The following is an 18,365-nucleotide window of genomic DNA, read 5'->3' on the forward strand; positions in this document are numbered from 1 at the left end:
AGTTCATCCTTGAAATAAATAGTACCACTGTCTTACTTTAGCATTACTTATAATATTTGGTCTGAAAATGTCACTAATTTGTCTGTGAATTTCAGCTACAAAATCGTTTTTTGCCATCAAAAATTAGTTTCTGCTTGTACTTCACACTTGGTGGTGTCACAAAGTCACTGAACCACATAACAGTATCTGAAATTAAATGTACAAAAATGCTGGACCAGAATTCCAAAATACCAAAAGGTAAATGAAGACTGTGTCTGACACCAACTTTATGTGATGACAATTGCCTTTACCAAATTTATGTGACTACAATCTTGGCATCTCCACCAAATTCTGTCATCAAAATCACCTCCACCAACTTCTGTTATGAAGACCCGTTGGGTTTCTGCTGTGCAACTGGAAAATAAATTTGCTACAAGAGCAACATACAAAAATTTGACTTCTTTCTCTGCTAATGGCTGTGGGTGGTGTAAATGCTCACTTTTTCTTCGCAAACTGTGCATTCTCCTGGAATCGGGTCCTTTCCTCCTATTACTGCTTCTTAATATTCGGGGACCTGAAAATGGGAATGTAGTTTTGGGGGTCAATTTTAAGAGGGGTTTATAACCCGTGCTCAAATCGGTCCATCTGAAATTGACAGTGGGGTTAAATCGTTTTCTTAAGTAAACCAAATTGAGAAATTTTTATTCCTCGGGGTCAGGAAATAAATGAAATATTAAATACAGAGGTTGAATTATATAGAAAAATGGTATGTGTGTTGCAGTCGATTCAAGGACATAATGCAATGCGAGATTGTATACTTTTTTTTATAACTAAGAAGTAGTAACAAGATCAAACAGTTCGTATTCATATGAGGGTGAATGAACCTGTCTGTAACTACACAACACAATGAAATATGTAATATAGAGAAAAAAAACTTTTTCTCATAGTCTGAGATCCATCCTCGGATATAACTAAAATGTTATTTAAAATACTGTCGTAACAAACAGCTTTAAATAAAGATTAATGCAGCCTAATTCAGTTGTGAAATAATGAAATGGTTCAAACTTCTCTATACACTCGGGTTACTGAAATTGGCCTAACTGAATGTTCGATTAACTTTCCAGAAATATTAGTGAAGTGCCTTAAATATGAAAATTAGAAGAAACTGGGAATTATTTATATGAAATTAAGAAAAACTACCTATTCTCCTGTGGAATGAAATTTTGATATCCATCTTAAATAACTGTAACATCGCTGATTGGTCCTTATGGAGTCAGTACCTGTAAGTGAAAAAAATACAACTCATTCCTAGTATATTAAATAATCATTCAGTAAACTCAAAAATCATAAGAGGATGATTTAAATGAAAACAACTCTGATAATAATAATAATAATAATAACGTCAATTCCCATTTATTGTCAAACTTATACTCTAAAATAACAATTATAAAGTAATAAAAATAAATATTCCAAGACAAAGATAGATAACAAATAAAAATTAACTTAAGCATATTGAAATATTTTTCTGAAAATTTAATTATGATTACTGCATCCTAACTTGTTTTTTCTTTAGTGATTTCATTAGTCTCAAATTTCACTATTTCTTGCGGTTTATTATGAATTACACTTTACTAAAACTCTCATATGACATTAAATAAATAAATAAAAAAAACAACATAAAATGGAATTTAACTCTTTCTTTAGAATTTATTATTCCAAACTCAAATTGAACAAATAAAATTAAAAAAAAAATACTGAATTAAAAATAAACCTTTAACTATACAGTGAATAATTTCATTTTTCTTAAACTTAAAAAAAAAGTTACATTTCAGTTGGTCTGAATCAAATTATTAAATGGTTAAAATAAATTATTAAATTATAAATGAAACATTTTTTACAAGGGTATGCTACAAAATGTTAAAAAATGAAAAAATGCAATTTTAAAACTCAATATTTTGATTACATTGCAAAAATAACCTTAGCTCTACACTTATTTTCTAATTATGTACAAAGATAACATTTTTAATAACTTGCATCTTGACTCCGTAACTAGGGTTACTCCAGTCCATCTGTTGACCACCCTTGTCAGAAGTTCAAAACAAAGACTATAAACCAAAGAAACCATGAGTTTGTACAAGTACTACAACGAAAGCAAGCTTTCACTGGATACCTCCTATCCAGTGAATAGTGGTAACACATTCTTCTAACTGGTCAAATCAGTTAGATCAACCTGGCGGGGAAATTAGCTGAAGAAGCAAGTCATTTCCATTATTTTTTATTTCTCACATGAAACATGATATTAGTCAAAAGGTTGTTGAAAAGTTAGTGTTAAAATGTAAGGGAATACTTCTTCAGCCAGAAAAGGATGAAAACTGAAAAGTAAGCAGAAATGACAATTAAATAAAATAATGTTTATTAATAATTGAAGATTATTAATAACAGGAAATGAATTTTAAAAAACTAAATAAATGAGAAAAACCTTCCTCTCTTATTAACATTATTTATGGTTTTAATAAAATAATATAACAAGAATTTTTCTATTAAAATTTTTATTAAGAAAACAAGGTTTTTCCCAATTATTATTTTAAAATATGACCCAAAATATTAAGATTGTAGTGGACCTTGTCACACTACATCCAACCCCATAGGGGAAGACACCCGCCTTGTGACACTTCTGGTCACCCCCCCCCCCCATTCCTAGCCCTAATGGGCTTTTTACAGGAGTCATATGTCGTCCTCTAACTTTTTACATCTCATAGTAATAAACCGGGACTCGTTGGGATGCAATCAATGTAAATACCTTGGTAGACATTTACATCGGTAATTTTTAAACTCAGCTTTTGCCTTCGCTGTAGGCCTCGTCCGGACATCTTGAATATCCTACATCGTTACCCTCTGAACTAGCTAACCAAGTTAGCGGAAGCATGAACCCTATGCTTAGTTCCATTTTTATTGAGCCAATTTCTAGTAAATGGCTCATAATATTAGAGGCAATAAAATACCACCAAAAATGTTCACAATTATGAAATTTAGTCCTAGTTCCCCTAGTGAACTCAACTTCAGTTCATACCCTTACTTAGGTTAATTTACGGACTCCGGTCTGATCTACAAGGAAGAGGTGGGCAGACTTCCTACTCCCACTCAGCTCCATTGCAGTGTTCCGCATGACATTTTCTTTATTTCAACCATCGTCAAGATGCCGCTACACTTCCCATGGTTCCATGGGATCCATGCCCTTGGCATCCCGCCTATAGTGTTGTGTGCTCGTTCTAACTGCCCTTGTCAAAATGGCACTACACATTATGGCAGAATGGTAACCCATGCCCTCAGCAGTTCAGTCACCATTCTGTCGATAGCTATCATTCAAATAATCACCACAATTTTATCTAACTGTGGCTCGACGCCAATGTGCCTGCCTCCGGTCAGTCAATTGGTGAGGCAGTCCGTAGCTACCTGAGGTACTACTCTACTATACCCCTTCAGCTGTCCTGCTTAGGGCAAGGAATCGAAGGAAGCCAGCCACAATAGTACATTCTCTGCGAGTCTTCCAGTTGACACGCAGGTCAAAGAAGGACTCCGCTCTCTCTCTCTCTCTCTCCGTTCCCTAACAATTCTGGTATGTTTGGCCTTGTACTGGGGACAAGCATAAAAAAGGACTTGGTCCACAGTGTCATCGACCCTACAGTCCAGACACAAGCCAGAGTCAACCAAACCAAACTATTCCTAAAGGCACCATGTCTCGAAAGGAATTGAGTTGTTTACTGATTGCGGAAAACCCAACTAATTGCTCGCAGCTCTCTAACATTTGGAAAGATACCATGCATGTATCGACTAGAAGAATCGTTCCACGTAGCTTGCCAAGAGTCTAATCTTGGTCTTCAATTTGTTGCGTGTGCCCAGAAGTAAGAAGGCCCTCATTCTTAGAAATGTATCGCTTGCTACATTCCGTAGCTAGAATGTCAATGGGTTTAATGCCAGCAATCACAGAGACTGCCTCTCCTGAGACAGTTTTGTAGTCACCGACAACAGCTAACAATAGAAGACACTGGGCTTGCAAAAGAATGTCCCTATAACATTGGAATTGCAGACGATGAGATCAGACAGGCGCAGCGTACAACATTATAGCCTCACAGACACCTTTGTAAAGAATACACGTGATACGATAATTCAACCCCACAATTGGGATGGATGACTCTACGGACACCAAAGAAGGCATCGATGGCCTTCTTTGCAACAAACTGGAGGTGCTCCTTGAATTGAAGCCTCTCATCAAGGATAACTCCCAGATAGTTCTGAACAGTATGTCCCAGTAACATACCTAATCGGAAGGCCGTCCATCACAACCCGCGGGTGACGGGTTGTGGTTAGATAACCTTTGAGAAGCATCATAGTGATTTTCTCTGCACTGACAACCATCTTATGCTGAAGACTTCACAACCTGAGAACCTTACATGCCTGCATCGCTCTGAGCTCTTATCTCGACACATGAGTTGCCCTCGACCAGCAGCAACCCATCATCGGACTAAGCAACGATTCAGCAGCCACTAGGCATCTGAAACTGCATGAGAGTGTTGAACCTAATGACCCAGACGAGTGGACCTAAAACACTGACCTGCGGACAACCTTTTGACAGGGTCTTTCCTACTTTCTAGCTGTCATCACGAAGGATGACGGTTCTGTTGTTGAAGTAGCTTGAGAGAGTTCTAATCTCATTTAGTGCGCACCCACACTGCTGAAGTTGAAACATGGCAGAGCGCCACCACAAGTTATTGAAGGCCCCAGATATGTCCAAAAAGACGCCAACCACATATTTGCATTCGCTGGATGAAGCCAGATCCATTACCCTAAGAATTGCATCATCTGCTTGTTACGATACAGTGGGATCATGAATTGTAGCACTCATAAATGGATAAACAACTAACAACAAAATGACTGAACTATTATTACTAACAGCCTACTATTGATTGAAATAACTAATCTATGAAAGAGCCACCTGTTTTCATCGTGTATGTACGTGGCAATTTCAAAATAGACCTTACTTTAAAAACACACCTTAAAACTTTTTTCCGTACCTGCGCCCAGTTATGGTTACAAATAAAATTTGATACCTGCCATAGATATGTACACATGTAGAAATGAATGTAGATTTAATGTTACATTTTATTGGCTGTGTTAACAAATAATCTGTTATATGTTCTTAAATGATATTCCATACATTTGCCTTTGATCTCAGATTATTTTTTTCACTAATGTTTTTTTTTTTGTGTTTAATACTTTCACAGAGATTTCTGATCATCAGAACGTTTTACGTGGAGTTAAATTAACCCTTTTAGACCCTTTTTTCACTTTACTACCAAAGGACAAAAACATGCGAGTACATGTTTATATTTAATTATTATTTTTTAAGTTGTTTTGTCAGAAATCAAAATTAATTATTATAAAACTTAATAACTTGTTTAGAAATCTAGTTAATAAATAAAAAATAATAAAATTAACCACAGAAGATGTATGAGTCTATTTTTCATACAACCTATTAATGCCCTGCTTGTTATATTAATAATCACTACATAGCTATAAAAGGAAAAAGTATATAGAACACAACTATTGCCACTTGGTTTTTCATATCATCACAGTTGCATGTTATGTGACGCAATAAATATGCCTCACATTGTTCATTTGATAAATATCAAATAAAAAAAATTATAAACATTGTTAAATACATGGAGAAAATTAATATTGTGTCTTATATTATACATATAATAAATGATAGATAATCCTTATTGTCTAATTAGCTGATATTAATAATGTTTCTCTTTAGGATCCGCTCTGTCAATGTTTAGAAAATCCATATCCCAGAATAGTGCCATGCCTAGAAGTCGATAGTCTAGATCAACTTGCTGCTGAATATCACGGTTTTGTTCTCTCATGTGAAGAAGAATGTAGTGAAGTTCTGTTATCTTCAGTGTTTTCTCCTGGATTTGAAACAGAAGAAGATAAAGAGGCACATTATGAATCTTGTGCCAAACAAAGAGCTGAATCAATGGCTAAAATTAAAGGTATTTGTTGTGTTTTTTCATTTATATATGTATATTCATATTATTAATTTTATTTATTTAAAATAGTTTTGTCAATCTTATATTATTTTTTTTTTAATTAGAAGCTCAACAAGAGCAGCTAAAATTGAAATCAGAAAAGAAGAAGAAACTGCTTGAAGCAATGAAAAAACAAATGCTAGAAGCTGAAAATAGAAAAAAAGAAAACAAGAAAAAAGAGTTGGAAGAAGAAAAAAAGATATTAAGTGAAATGGCTGTAGCAGCCATTAATGAAGCATCTATAAAAAATGAGGAAAAGTATGTGTATATTAACTTCTTTTATAATTTTCTAGATATATTTATTTTAATGAGTAATTTTGCGTACTGTGATTTTCTGGGTGATCAACTTAAAACTGAACCGAGTGACTCAAACTGCACTCAAATAACTGAGGTCACCTTTAACGCTGCTTTTACTAGCGCCACTGTTGGTGATTATGTTTGTCACTACTCTTGTCTATTGTTGTCTGTTATAAACTATTCATGCTTCAATAAATTTAGTTTTGTTCTTTGAATTGTGTTTTTCCAAAATGCCTTATTCAATAGAGAAAAGGATTGCTATAGGGCAGTGGTTCTCAAACTTTTCTGATTTTCGGCGCCCTTTTTCAATTAAAATTGTTCCATGGTGCTCTACCCTAAGTAAAAGTATGACTACTCGTAAGAGATACAAATAAATAAGACTCTGTATCTTCATTATTTTTACTTTATTAATATTAAATTAATAATTATGAATGTCTTGGTTCAATTAATTATGAACCTTTTACATTATTTTGTGGTGCCCCTGTGAAGAGGCTGTGGCTGTAGGGCACCACGGTGCACAGTTTGGGAATCATTGCTATAGGGAAAGCATTAGTGCAATCTGGATCATTCAAAGAAATGCATCAAATATTTTTGAAAATTTCTGAAATCAGTATCCAGCAAAGAGTAGCATACACAGTTCAATTAAAAAATGGCATACAATGGGGTCAATTTGAAATGCAAAATGAAAACTTCTGTTAGCACTCCAGAAGCCATAGCTGATATTTCAAGAATTTCTAAAAATAAAAAAAAATCTTTATGTACGTTATTACACAACAAAGCGATATAAAATATACATCTTGCCGTAATATCATTTGTGATTTAAATTTGAAACCATATTGTCTAATGACTGGTAACAGCTTAAGAGAACAGTCAAATTGAAACGTCATAATTATTGCAACTGGATTCTCAAATAAATTGTCAACAATGTTCTTGAGAAGTTTGAACATTTTTTTTTGTAAAAATGTAGTGCTTATGTAAATGTTTACTGAAGTAAATACAGAATTTAATTTAAATTTTAATCTCATTATTTCATTCATAAAATATTACATGTCGCTAACTATGTTTTGTCTGTAGTGATTCAGTTTTAAGTTCCTCGCCTGGTATAACAGTAATTTGAATTATTATTATTACTATTATTCTTTATGAGTACTAGTTTGATATTTTCATGGAAAGAAGTCTAAGTATGAGGTTTAGTACACCAAAAAAATTGGATTATATGTAATGCAATCTAAATTTTAGAAGGCATGAAAGACCTGACTACCTGATACCACCACAGTATGTTTGAATTTTATATAACAGCCAGATAAAAAAATGAATCTTCAGACAGCCTACAGGCAAAATTACCATGTATGATCCCCAGTCAAGAAACAGTTTCCCTTCTGACTACTACAAAATTAACCTAGATGATGGGTTATTTGGGCACGTACAATTAATTGGTTACAAAACTTATTCATTTTGTTTGCCAATGAAACAAGGTTTTTTTTTACATAGCTTTCATACATGTAGCCCTGAATATAAAGTAATTATATTTTACATTAATTCAGTTAAGTGTACTTTAAATTTACTACAAGGGTGAATCAAATATAAACGGTAATTTTTTTTTTTTAATAAATTTATTGATTAATAAATAACATACAGAATTCATCATTTCTCTGCACAGTCTCCTGCATGATCTACACTTTTTTGCCAACGATTTGGAAGCTTGAATATTCCTTGTTCATAAAAAGTTTGAGGATGAGTCATAACCAATTGTGCACATTGACCTCGACATCTTCATTGTTTTAGAATTATTCCCCTCCAAGCGATTCATTCAAGAGTGCAAACAAAAACTAGTCAGAGGGGGACAAATCTGGATTGTAAGGAGGATGGTTGAGGGTTTTCTACTGCCTGTTTGTGTCATACCTGTGTATTTATATTACCTGATGGTACTTAATTATGTTCAATTTCTACCTGTCATTTAACAGATCTTAAGGTGATTGTGTAAAGAAAAATGAAAAATGATTTAAAATTTTTGATTTAACTTATAAATTCTACTATAAGTTCTTAAATATTATACTTTAGTTGTATAGTGTTTCTGTTTAGTTGTAATATGTTTCTTTTTATTTGAAGTTATATGCTTATGTATGAATATGAATGATGTCATTTTCATAGATATCATCATTTCAATCAAATTTATATCCTTAATTTATGACTGTTGATTCATGTGTAGTCATTTGCAACTTCTTCAATAACCCTCTTCTTTTCAACCTTTTACTCAAGCTTAATCATATTCTTCCTGGTTGTTTGCTTGATTAAAGAAAATTATATTTAATTTTCTATACTACATTGTAGGTAGATTTTGTTTTATTCTGTAATATAAAATTATTGTTTGTATATCCATCATACATGATCATGTTGATCTGCAAGTTTTGTTACTTTTGAATTAGTTATTATGAAGAGAATTTTTGAAATTTAGAAACTGTATAGTATGTTTAAAAATAAAATAAAAATATTGTGTTGTAAAACAAATTAAAATCATATTGCTAGATTTTTTTACAAATAAGGTTTAATATATTCTAGTCTATTCCTTAATTTCATATATATAGTATAATAATCATAGTATTATTGATAACTTATTTATTCTCTTGCATGGAAAACTTTTTACCTGTCCTACTTTAAGACTTCACAAGTTTGTAAGCAGTGGCAGTGTACTTCTTCTGCCGACTTGTAAGGCCTAATGCAGTAGAACATTTTTAGGGTTTTATTCCACTTGGGCTAGGTCTGATAAGGTTTATTCCCCGACTTATTTATGTTGAATTTTCATTTTTTGTAATAAGATTTTCATGTCGTGAGCAAAGGCCGGAGATAAACTGAAAGTCCTTCTTACTTATTGCCTTATGAAATTTTTTCACTGTGATTGCTCAGCTGAGCAGGGGCTGCCACAGATAGGTTAAGTGTTAAAGTTGAAATGAAGAAAATAATTTTTTTTTTCAAATTCTTAACCTACTGATTATGTTTTTCTTCAATATATCATGCTACCTTTGCCAGATTGAGTCTACCTGTACAGCATTTCTCAGGGCTCATGAAGGAATAATATTGCAATATTATGGACATGTTAAGAAAATGGATGAGAAAGGTTACTAGAAGCGATTCAAAAAGAACCAGAGTACATAAAAAAATAGGATTGAATCTTATTTCCTTGTTAGTAATTAATAAAAGAACTCTTTTCATCTCTAACAGACAACTGTTAGTGTGGCTATGTTCTTAAAATGTTGTTTATTTAATAATATATTTGTATTAATGATAAAACAAATAAAATGTTATTATTAAAAGGCCTAATATATGCCCAGACCAGTTTTCCTCTTTTTTTTGTTGGAGGAGGGGAAAACTTTTATAAGCTCCATGTGGTCTCACACCCGATAGTAGTGTGGGACTCCCTTGCAGGCTTACCCACTAAAATCTCTCCCCCTCTACAACATGGGATGCCAGGCCCACCTTACGGTATTTTCACAGCACACCATATGTCTTGTCTCCATCTGTGCCTCCATTGCTGGTTCCAAGCCTTGAAGTTGGGATCCTGTTTATTTTACAAACAGCATGTGTTTTGTGGTGTTCTTCCACAGTAATCGCAATCCGCGAAGGGTCTCAGCATCTGTGATCTGCAAGGAACTGGGTCAACTTATATCCTAGTTCCCATGTTTCCAGCACAGCTATCTCTGGAGGTCCAGGATCAATCTGTAGGTCTGTCTGGCTTTCGTCGACTGATCCAATCTCCTGCCATCTGGGGACAAGTGATGCCTCTGCGTCCACCCTACCCACTCACCTGTACATCAACTCTCTCTTCTGAATGACGAGATTGAGGGGCGCAAGTCTAAAGTCTAAGTGATGACTGTGATATGTTGTCAAGTTTAGATTGTCTAAAAGACGACCTCCAGTAAAGCCAATCAGAGCTATGAACGGAGGGCTGGTGAGGTGACCAGAATCGTCACAAGGAGAGTGTTTTCTCCTACGGGGGTCAGGCTGCAAGGATAGGGTGGACTACTGCAGTTACTGACCCTAAATGAATTTGGGGTCAGCTTATGCCTGCCCTAGACTACTACCACTTTGGTCTTCTGCGAAAGGTGAAGCATGTTCTCCTTCAGACGTGAAACAATAATATTTTATTGCCTCGTTCCCAGTGCTCATCACTGCCTGTTCTGACTTCGCTATCGTGACAAGTGCCAAGTCATTGGTGAACCCAGTAAGTACTGCCCCAACAGGAAGGGCGACAGACAAGACTTCGTCATATGTGATATTCCACAATGTTGGTCCCAATACTGAACCCTGTGAACACCACAACTCAACCAGATCTGTTCTTCTTCCTCAGTGGAAATACCAGTCACCAATATTTCAGAGAGGTAAACACTAGATTATCCTCCTTAGGTATGGACTCTCTTTTTCTGTTTAGCCTTCGGAACTATTGTAAGGTATTACTTCAGAGGATGATGTGTATGAATATAAGTGAAGTGTAGTGTTGTACAGTCTCAGGTCGACCATTCCTGAGATGTGTGGTTAATTGAAACCCAACCACCAATGAACACTGGTATCCACGATCTAGTATTCAAATCCATATAAAAGTAACTGCCTTTACAAGGATTTCAACCTTAGTACTCTTGACTTTGAAAGCAGCTGATTTGCGATGACGAGTTAACCAATAGACCAGCACGGTGGATCTTATGTATGGACTGACACCACAACTCATCAGTGCCTGGAATATTGTGCTTCACATTGCACTTTTGTACGCAAAAGTGCGTACTTTTTTTTCTTACATCAGAGAGGATCTCTGACGTAATCAAACATGTATGCCTTGAGGCTGATCTGGCCTCTCGGACATTGGTCATAACTCTAGATATAGCATCTACAGTTGATCGGCCTTAGGGAAACCAAATTGGATGTCACTGAAACCACCATTTGCCTCCAGCTCTTTTTTGAGCCTTTTAACCAGCACCCTTTTCAAAAAGCTTACTCAGGTAACTGAAAAAGCAGATCGGCCTAAAGAATGCTGGTTTGTTACCTTGCCTCTCCTCCTTCCTGATGAGTATAAGCCAGTTAGACGTCCAGAAGTCTGGGAACCATTTCCAGGTGATGGCATAGTTGAATGTATCAACCACATACCACAGAGAGAGTTTTACAACCTCCCTGGGCACACCATCCAAGCCAGGGCTTCTGCCGTGCTTGATATTACAACTGGTCACCATGAGCTCTCTGTGGTGATGAGTGTTATGTAAATGGCAGCTGTTTCCTCGTGGTTCATTTCAATGCATCTAGGAAAGAGACCCTCTGCACAACTCATTAGAGAGCTATGTCAAGTACAGAAAGTGCCTACCAAGTTCTTTGGTGATGATATTGTAACCGTCTCCCTAGATATCCTTGTTGAGAGCATTGCAGAGTTTCCTCCACTTCTCCTGTGTAGTCCTAGATTTCGTACTTCAGATCCTGTCCAGTCCTTTTGAGCTCATCCCACTAACAGGTGTGAAGTTCGATATTATCCCCACTATTGACCCTCTGTAGTCTTTGCTTGCCATTCATGTAAGATCACCTTAGCCTATCAACCTCGGCAGACCCAGCAGGACCGTTTTCTGTGATGGCCTGCATGACCGCTCGGTTGATTCTCCTTGAAGGTATCAGCTATGATGCCTGAGTGACTCTCAGGGTCTATGAGGTCGGTATGGCCAAGACGGGCCTGGGAGGAAGCCAAAACCTCCTGACTAACTACAGGTTGAAGGGCCTTCTGCTGTCCCCTCTTGAAAGTACTGATAACACAAATGCGTTGTGATTCGATAGCATGTTATCCTCCAGCAGTTCCCACTCTTGGTTGAAACTTGGTTCTCTGGGTTTAAAGAATATTACATCATGTAGGAGGCAGACTCACTTCTGTTGAAAGTAGAGACATCTCCTTGATTAAGGCAGATGAATTGTGCCCCGGCCATCATCTCATAGAGAATGCGACTGTAGAAGTCACTCACCATTCCAACCCACAGTGAGTTTTTAGCATTGAAATCTCCTTCTACTAAGATAACTGTTGATTTTTGCCGACTGTCTGTCTACTTCTATCATTAAACCGTCCAAGTAATACTCAAAAGCATCAAATGAGAGTTTGCTGAGATATAGTAATTAAACAACATGGCCGTTGAAGTCTGTAGCCAGGCATAATCTGGGCCGTTGCTGGAGAAAATTATTGGCAAGGCACCAGAGCCGTCGATAATAGTAGCACTGCTACAATCATCAAAACCCACCATTTTTCTTCACTGAGTTTGGTACTCGGGTTAAATTTGATGTGCACCCACCTCATTGAGGGCTCTTCAAAACTTAATTGTTGTGGTTCTGAAGGGTGTGTGGCAAAGGAGTGGCAACGATTGCTGGTTGTTAGCTGGAATTTGGCCTAGTTAACACCTCTAGTTCAAACCCTTGGTCCTGCTGGGAAGGGTGTGGGCGGTAATCCAATGTTTCATGACTACTTGCTGCAACAAGTATTTACAAGATTGATCCAGTAGCGGCTATGAAGTACTGAGTAACAGAGGGATTTATAGGCCTCCAGCTGTCCATAGTTAGCAAAGAGGCTTTCTCTTGCTTGTATGGATAATGCAGAACATTCTATCCCATGTAGTTCTGGTCAGGAGAAAATTGCTCTGTGATAGATGAGAGAGTTTTCTTGTTTGAAGCAGTCTGTGAGTTGTTAAAGCTTCTCAATGTGAGGGTGACCCTGAGCAACAAGTGGAACTTAGTTTCAAGCATAGGAATATGAGGAACCAGTATTTTCATATGATTCAAACAGCAGAAAGGAATTCTTGGCGTTCTTTTGTGCATGATCAAGGTAATAAGGATCCCTGGGAGCGTTGTTTACACAATTTTTGGACATAAATGAAAGAAAAACGCTCTTCTGTCTGTTCTCTCGACCTGGCAAGGTATACTGACTGACAGGACAGAAATATTGCGCACTCTGTTGAATGATTTACTGCCAGATGATGATGTGAAGAGTGAGTGTCAGTATCACTGCATTTTAGGCATGAGGTTGATTCTTTTCGTTCAAATATAGCATCTTTGGAGATTACTGAGGCTTATGTATGGCAAATTGTTGGCAGTTTTGCAAGGTATAAGGCTCCTGGATATGACAGAATCACTGTGGAACTCCTTGTTCCACTCTGTCAGTGCTTGGTAAGGTTGTTGAGAAGGTGCTGTATTTGCAAATTAATGGAAGGTTGGCCTCGTGAAATCTCTTGTTGGAGGACCATTATTGTTTTAACAACCGGTAAGAGGTACAAGGATGCAATTTTAAAAGTGATTGACATTGTTACTAACTCTGACTGTGTGCATATCCTGGGTGTATTTTTGTATACATCCGGGGCATTTAACAACTTGTGGTGGCTTTATACCTTGTATCAATTACAATGGCAGGTGTGTACACATGATGAGATTGGGATGCTACAAAGTTACTTTTGTAACTGATATGTAATGCTTTCTGATGGTGGCACTGAGGTGAATAAGATGCTGTCCAAGGGGTGTCCCCAAAGCAGTGTGCTGTGCTCTCTGCTTTGGGTTGTGGAGTTGACTCACTCATGCAGTTGAGGTTGCCCAGTGGATGTTATGTCATGACTTATACTGATGATGGGCTTCTGTTGTTCAAAGGAGACTTGCAGAACAAGGTCGAATTCCGTGCAACTCTAGCTTGTAAAGTATTAAAGGTGCATTGTAGGAGCAATCAACACAAAATGATATTTAGTCCTGAGAAGACCACCATGATGCTGCTGAAGGGTTGTTTGGCCTTTACACAGTGAGCTCAAATTTTGATGACCGACCATCGAATTCATTATGTCTTGTTTCAATGGTATATGTGATTCAAGGAACACTTTAGAGTGTTGCTAAGAAGGCACGTGATGCCTTTTTCAGCGTTTGTAAGGTGGTCCACCCCGATTGGGGTCTAAATTTTAAAGTAATGAAAAATTTGTATTAATGTGTGTGTGAAGCGATTATGCTTTATGCAGCACCTTTTTGGGCAAATAGAATGAGGTACTGTGATATTCTGTTGAGGGTTCAGTGTCTTCTGTTACTATGTCTGGATGGGGTGGCTACAGGACTATTTCACATGAGGCAGTTGTAGTTATCATGGATATTAAACCAATTAATGTCCTTGCATCATTATATCAGTTATGTTATACTGTGAAGAAGTAGGGTGAACTGACTGTGCAGTGTTTTGGGAAATAAAGGAGGAAGGTTTTGGTACTGGACAGGACAGGTGGGATAAGATGGCAGATGAGCGGTATATGCACGGTCTCTTTCCACACATAAGGATGTTGGGAGTCACCTCATGGAACTCCCTGAAATGGCATGCGGCTCACTTCACATGCTGGTTTGGGGCTCAGGCATGGAGCATTGGACTCATGTAATTGGCATGGTTTGAACTCAGGGTATGGCGCATTTCAGGACAGGCTGGCTCAATTTGGTTTGACTGACTCCGGTCATTATCTTCAGTGCTTAGTATCAAATGATGCATATCATGTGCTGTACATCTGCTCAAAATATTAGTTTAGGTGTACAGAGTTGGTCAGGGAGCTTGAAGGTTCAAGTCTGGATCTGTTGGCTAACTGAAAAGTTAGAGATGAGTGGCACATTGTCGAAAGATTTTTAAGATTTTTGGTGCTCAAAAGTATTGTAGAAGGTGTTAAGTGTAGAATAGCAGCATGGGTGGCTAGGGCCCAATTTGACTGCTTTTGTGTCAGAGTTGGCATGTTTGGCAATTGTGTTTGGTTGTTATTTTGTATGTTCATGGGTTGATTTATAGGTAATTTTTGATTCTTTGGTATGGTAGGTCTAAATTGCGATGTTGCAAACAATTTTTGAGGGTATGATATTAATATTTTGTTATAGCTCAATTTGTAAGTTTTTATTGGTTATCAGTTTTTTGATTCAGTTTAGATGAGTTTGAAAAATATCTCTTGTTAGTTGATGAGGTTCAGCACTAATTAAAGTGACTTTCGAGGCATTTATATCAGTGCCATCCTTATAGAGGCTGAAATATTATATACTAACATATTGGCTGAATTATGTAATCGGGTATTGAGGATCTAGAAGGTGACCTTCAGTAAAGCTCATCAGGACTAGGAATGGAGGAGGGGGTGGTGTGTGACTGGGATCATCATAAGGTGGGTGTCTTCCTCTATCAGGATGGATGTCCAATACTGTATTTGGCTCGCTGCACAGCTTTATCCCATCTTGCAACCTCTGAGACCAATTCATAGACGTTTATTTCCTATTTTTATGGCATACCGTATATTTATATATCTATATATTATAATATTATGTATACATATATTATATAACATTATTCCATATATTTTAATATCTATAATATTTAGATATTTTTATATTTTTGCTACCAGTACTGTGGCCAGTAGCTTAGCAGACTGTGCTTCTTTGTGTTTCTTTGCAGTCAGACCTTTTGTGGTCAGCTTTGCCACAGTCGAAACAAAGCACTAAGAGGTCAGGCCCGTTGCACTTACAGGCAAGATAGCCTGTATCCCAGCATCTAAATTGGATGTCCCAGCATCTGCTTGGATTCTTCCTCCCATTTGGGAACACGGCAGCAGATCCACCCAATTTGGATCCTCCTCAAAGCATGGAGCTTATGAGCAGCATCCACAGGCAGTGCCACAATCACCTTTTGGGTATTGCCAAAAGCCAGCCTGAGGGATGTAACTGACATCGAGGTTTTGTCCCTAAGGGCCCTCAAGATGCCTTCTTGCCCTCTTAGTTATGTTTATAATGTTAATTATTTACTTTCTTTTCAGGCATAAAATAATGAAGTATTACAAGTCGCTCTCAGATGCTGCTGACCAGCGTAGATTAAGAGCCGAATGGAAAATGAAAAGGTTGAAATTAAATAATATTAGACTAGATTTTTTTGCTGAAGATAAACAGAATTTAAAAGAAGAATTGTTAAAAAATAGACAAAAACAATATAGAACAAAAGAAAAACCGGATCATAATTTTAATTCACCAGTACAATCTGTTTTAAGTACAGCCAGTTCTAGTAGTTGGAGGACTTGCCCTAGTTTTAGTGTCGCTAGTGTTTCTGGTTGTAATAGTGCTACTGAAACTGAGAACAAAAATAATTGTAATGTAATTTTATCTCTTGATACAATTCATAGTAGTAGTTTTTCTTTAAGGAGATGTAGTTTAAGCGATTGTTCGGTGAAAAAGACTGAAGAAAAAATTGAATTGAAGCTTAAGAGAAGTTCTTCTGATACTGATATTTATAATTGTTTACATCAACTTTCTAATTTAAAAACAGGATATGATCTTGTTAATAATAATATCAATAATTTTAATGATCTGTTTGATGATACTGCAATTTCTCAATCACATAATATTGCAGATAGTAAATCACCTTCAGTTAAGGCTGTTTTTAATAGAAATGTGAACGATAATAATTTTATAATTGATGATAGGATACTTAATGCCGGTAATTCTAGTGGTCCCACTATAATTATTAAAAAACCTGCTTCACAAAAATTATTAGGTGAGGTAACAATTGAAAATTTAAATGTGAATTTTAATGGAGGTCAAATGAGTATAACAGAAAAGGATCACCTGAAAAATACAAAAAGAGATTCTAATATAAATATAATTGATGAACGCAATATTTTATTAAATAAATTATTTTCTGATACTAGAAATGCTGCCTTGTTGAATAAGCAAAAAGTATATGAGAATGAGTATGGTATTAATGATGCCACTAGCTTGTACGGTAAAAATAAAGCTAATAAAGATGGAGATGGTGTTAGTAGCTCTAAAGACAAAGTTTTAGAATTGAAAATGAAATCGAATGAATCTGCTATTAGAGAAAGAACTCAACAGCTACAATTGGCTTGTTCTAATGTAGTTGAATCAAGAAAAGAAGCTGCTAGAAATAAAGCAAGAGCTATGAGAGGGCTCAGTAATTTTATTGATAATACCGAATTAGTAAGTGAATATCCAAAAATTAAGACGATGGAAAATGAGTCCACTAATCAAAATGATAAGTCGGTTATAAAGAGATCAATATTTGATAATGAATCATCATGTTCATCTGTTCTTACAGAAAATAATAATTTACAGATTAGATTTGAAGAAGATGATATTGATAACAATAATTGTGATGAGAAGGCTTCTTTTATGAGTAATAGTGAATTTATTGATTCCATGAGTAAATTTATTGCGGTTAAAAAACCATTAATTATTGATATTGCTGATAAATGTTTTAAATCGAAACCATTTTCATCATTTTCTATCGAGTCTGCTGATATTACAACAATTCATTATTGTTTATTCAGGTCTGTTGCGATACCGACTGAAATTCAAAAATCATTTACAAATGACGCTATATTAAGGTTATTTATTATAAATGAAAAATTAATAGATCATTTACAATGTATTCGTAAACATTTTTTCTTATTAGATGGTGAATATGGTCATATTTTAACAAGACACTTGTTTACTGATCTTGAAAATGCTGAACATCCGTCTGCACTGTTGACACATCTTCGTTTGAATGCTATTTTACGTTCTGCTAGTAGATCTTTAATTAATGAATCTCCATACATGGAAAGATTATCATTTTTTGTGAAAGAAACACCTTTAGCTTTCCTTCTTACTGACCCTGAAGTACTTAATTGTTTGTCAATGAGATATCGTACTCATTGGCCATTAAATATAATTCTTACAAATGAATCCATCTTTAATTATGATAGAATATTTGCATTTCAGTTGAAATTACAGCGTACGGCTTGGGTTCTTAATCAAGATATACAGTTATTAAAAATTAAAAACATGAAGAGAAGTGTACATTATAGACAGGTAATCTATTATATTGCACATTACTATATTTTTATGAAATAGATTTGTAGGTGTGTTTATGAACAATTTTTAGGATGTTTAAAGATTTTTTTGGTATCATTTATAAGTCTTAAAAAAACAAATAAAGTATTATGGTTATCTATCCTT

General features: G+C 35.8%; 1 protein-coding gene across 1 annotated transcript in view; it reads left to right on the top strand.

The window, feature by feature from the left end:
- Nucleotides 1-18,365, top strand: part of Grip163 (gamma-tubulin complex component 6) — a 62,863-nt gene that overhangs the window by 31,154 nt on the left and 13,344 nt on the right. Inside the window, exons 10-12 of the mRNA XM_075367517.1 lie at nucleotides 5,798-6,035; nucleotides 6,137-6,329; nucleotides 16,172-18,218. Of these exons, the coding sequence (XP_075223632.1) occupies nucleotides 5,798-6,035; nucleotides 6,137-6,329; nucleotides 16,172-18,218 (2,478 nt within the window). The remainder of the gene's footprint in view (nucleotides 1-5,797; nucleotides 6,036-6,136; nucleotides 6,330-16,171; nucleotides 18,219-18,365) is intronic.

The sequence above is a fragment of the Lycorma delicatula genome, chromosome 5, assembly GCF_047948215.1.
Source record: "Lycorma delicatula isolate Av1 chromosome 5, ASM4794821v1, whole genome shotgun sequence".
Classification (NCBI taxonomy): Eukaryota; Metazoa; Arthropoda; class Insecta; order Hemiptera; family Fulgoridae; genus Lycorma; species Lycorma delicatula.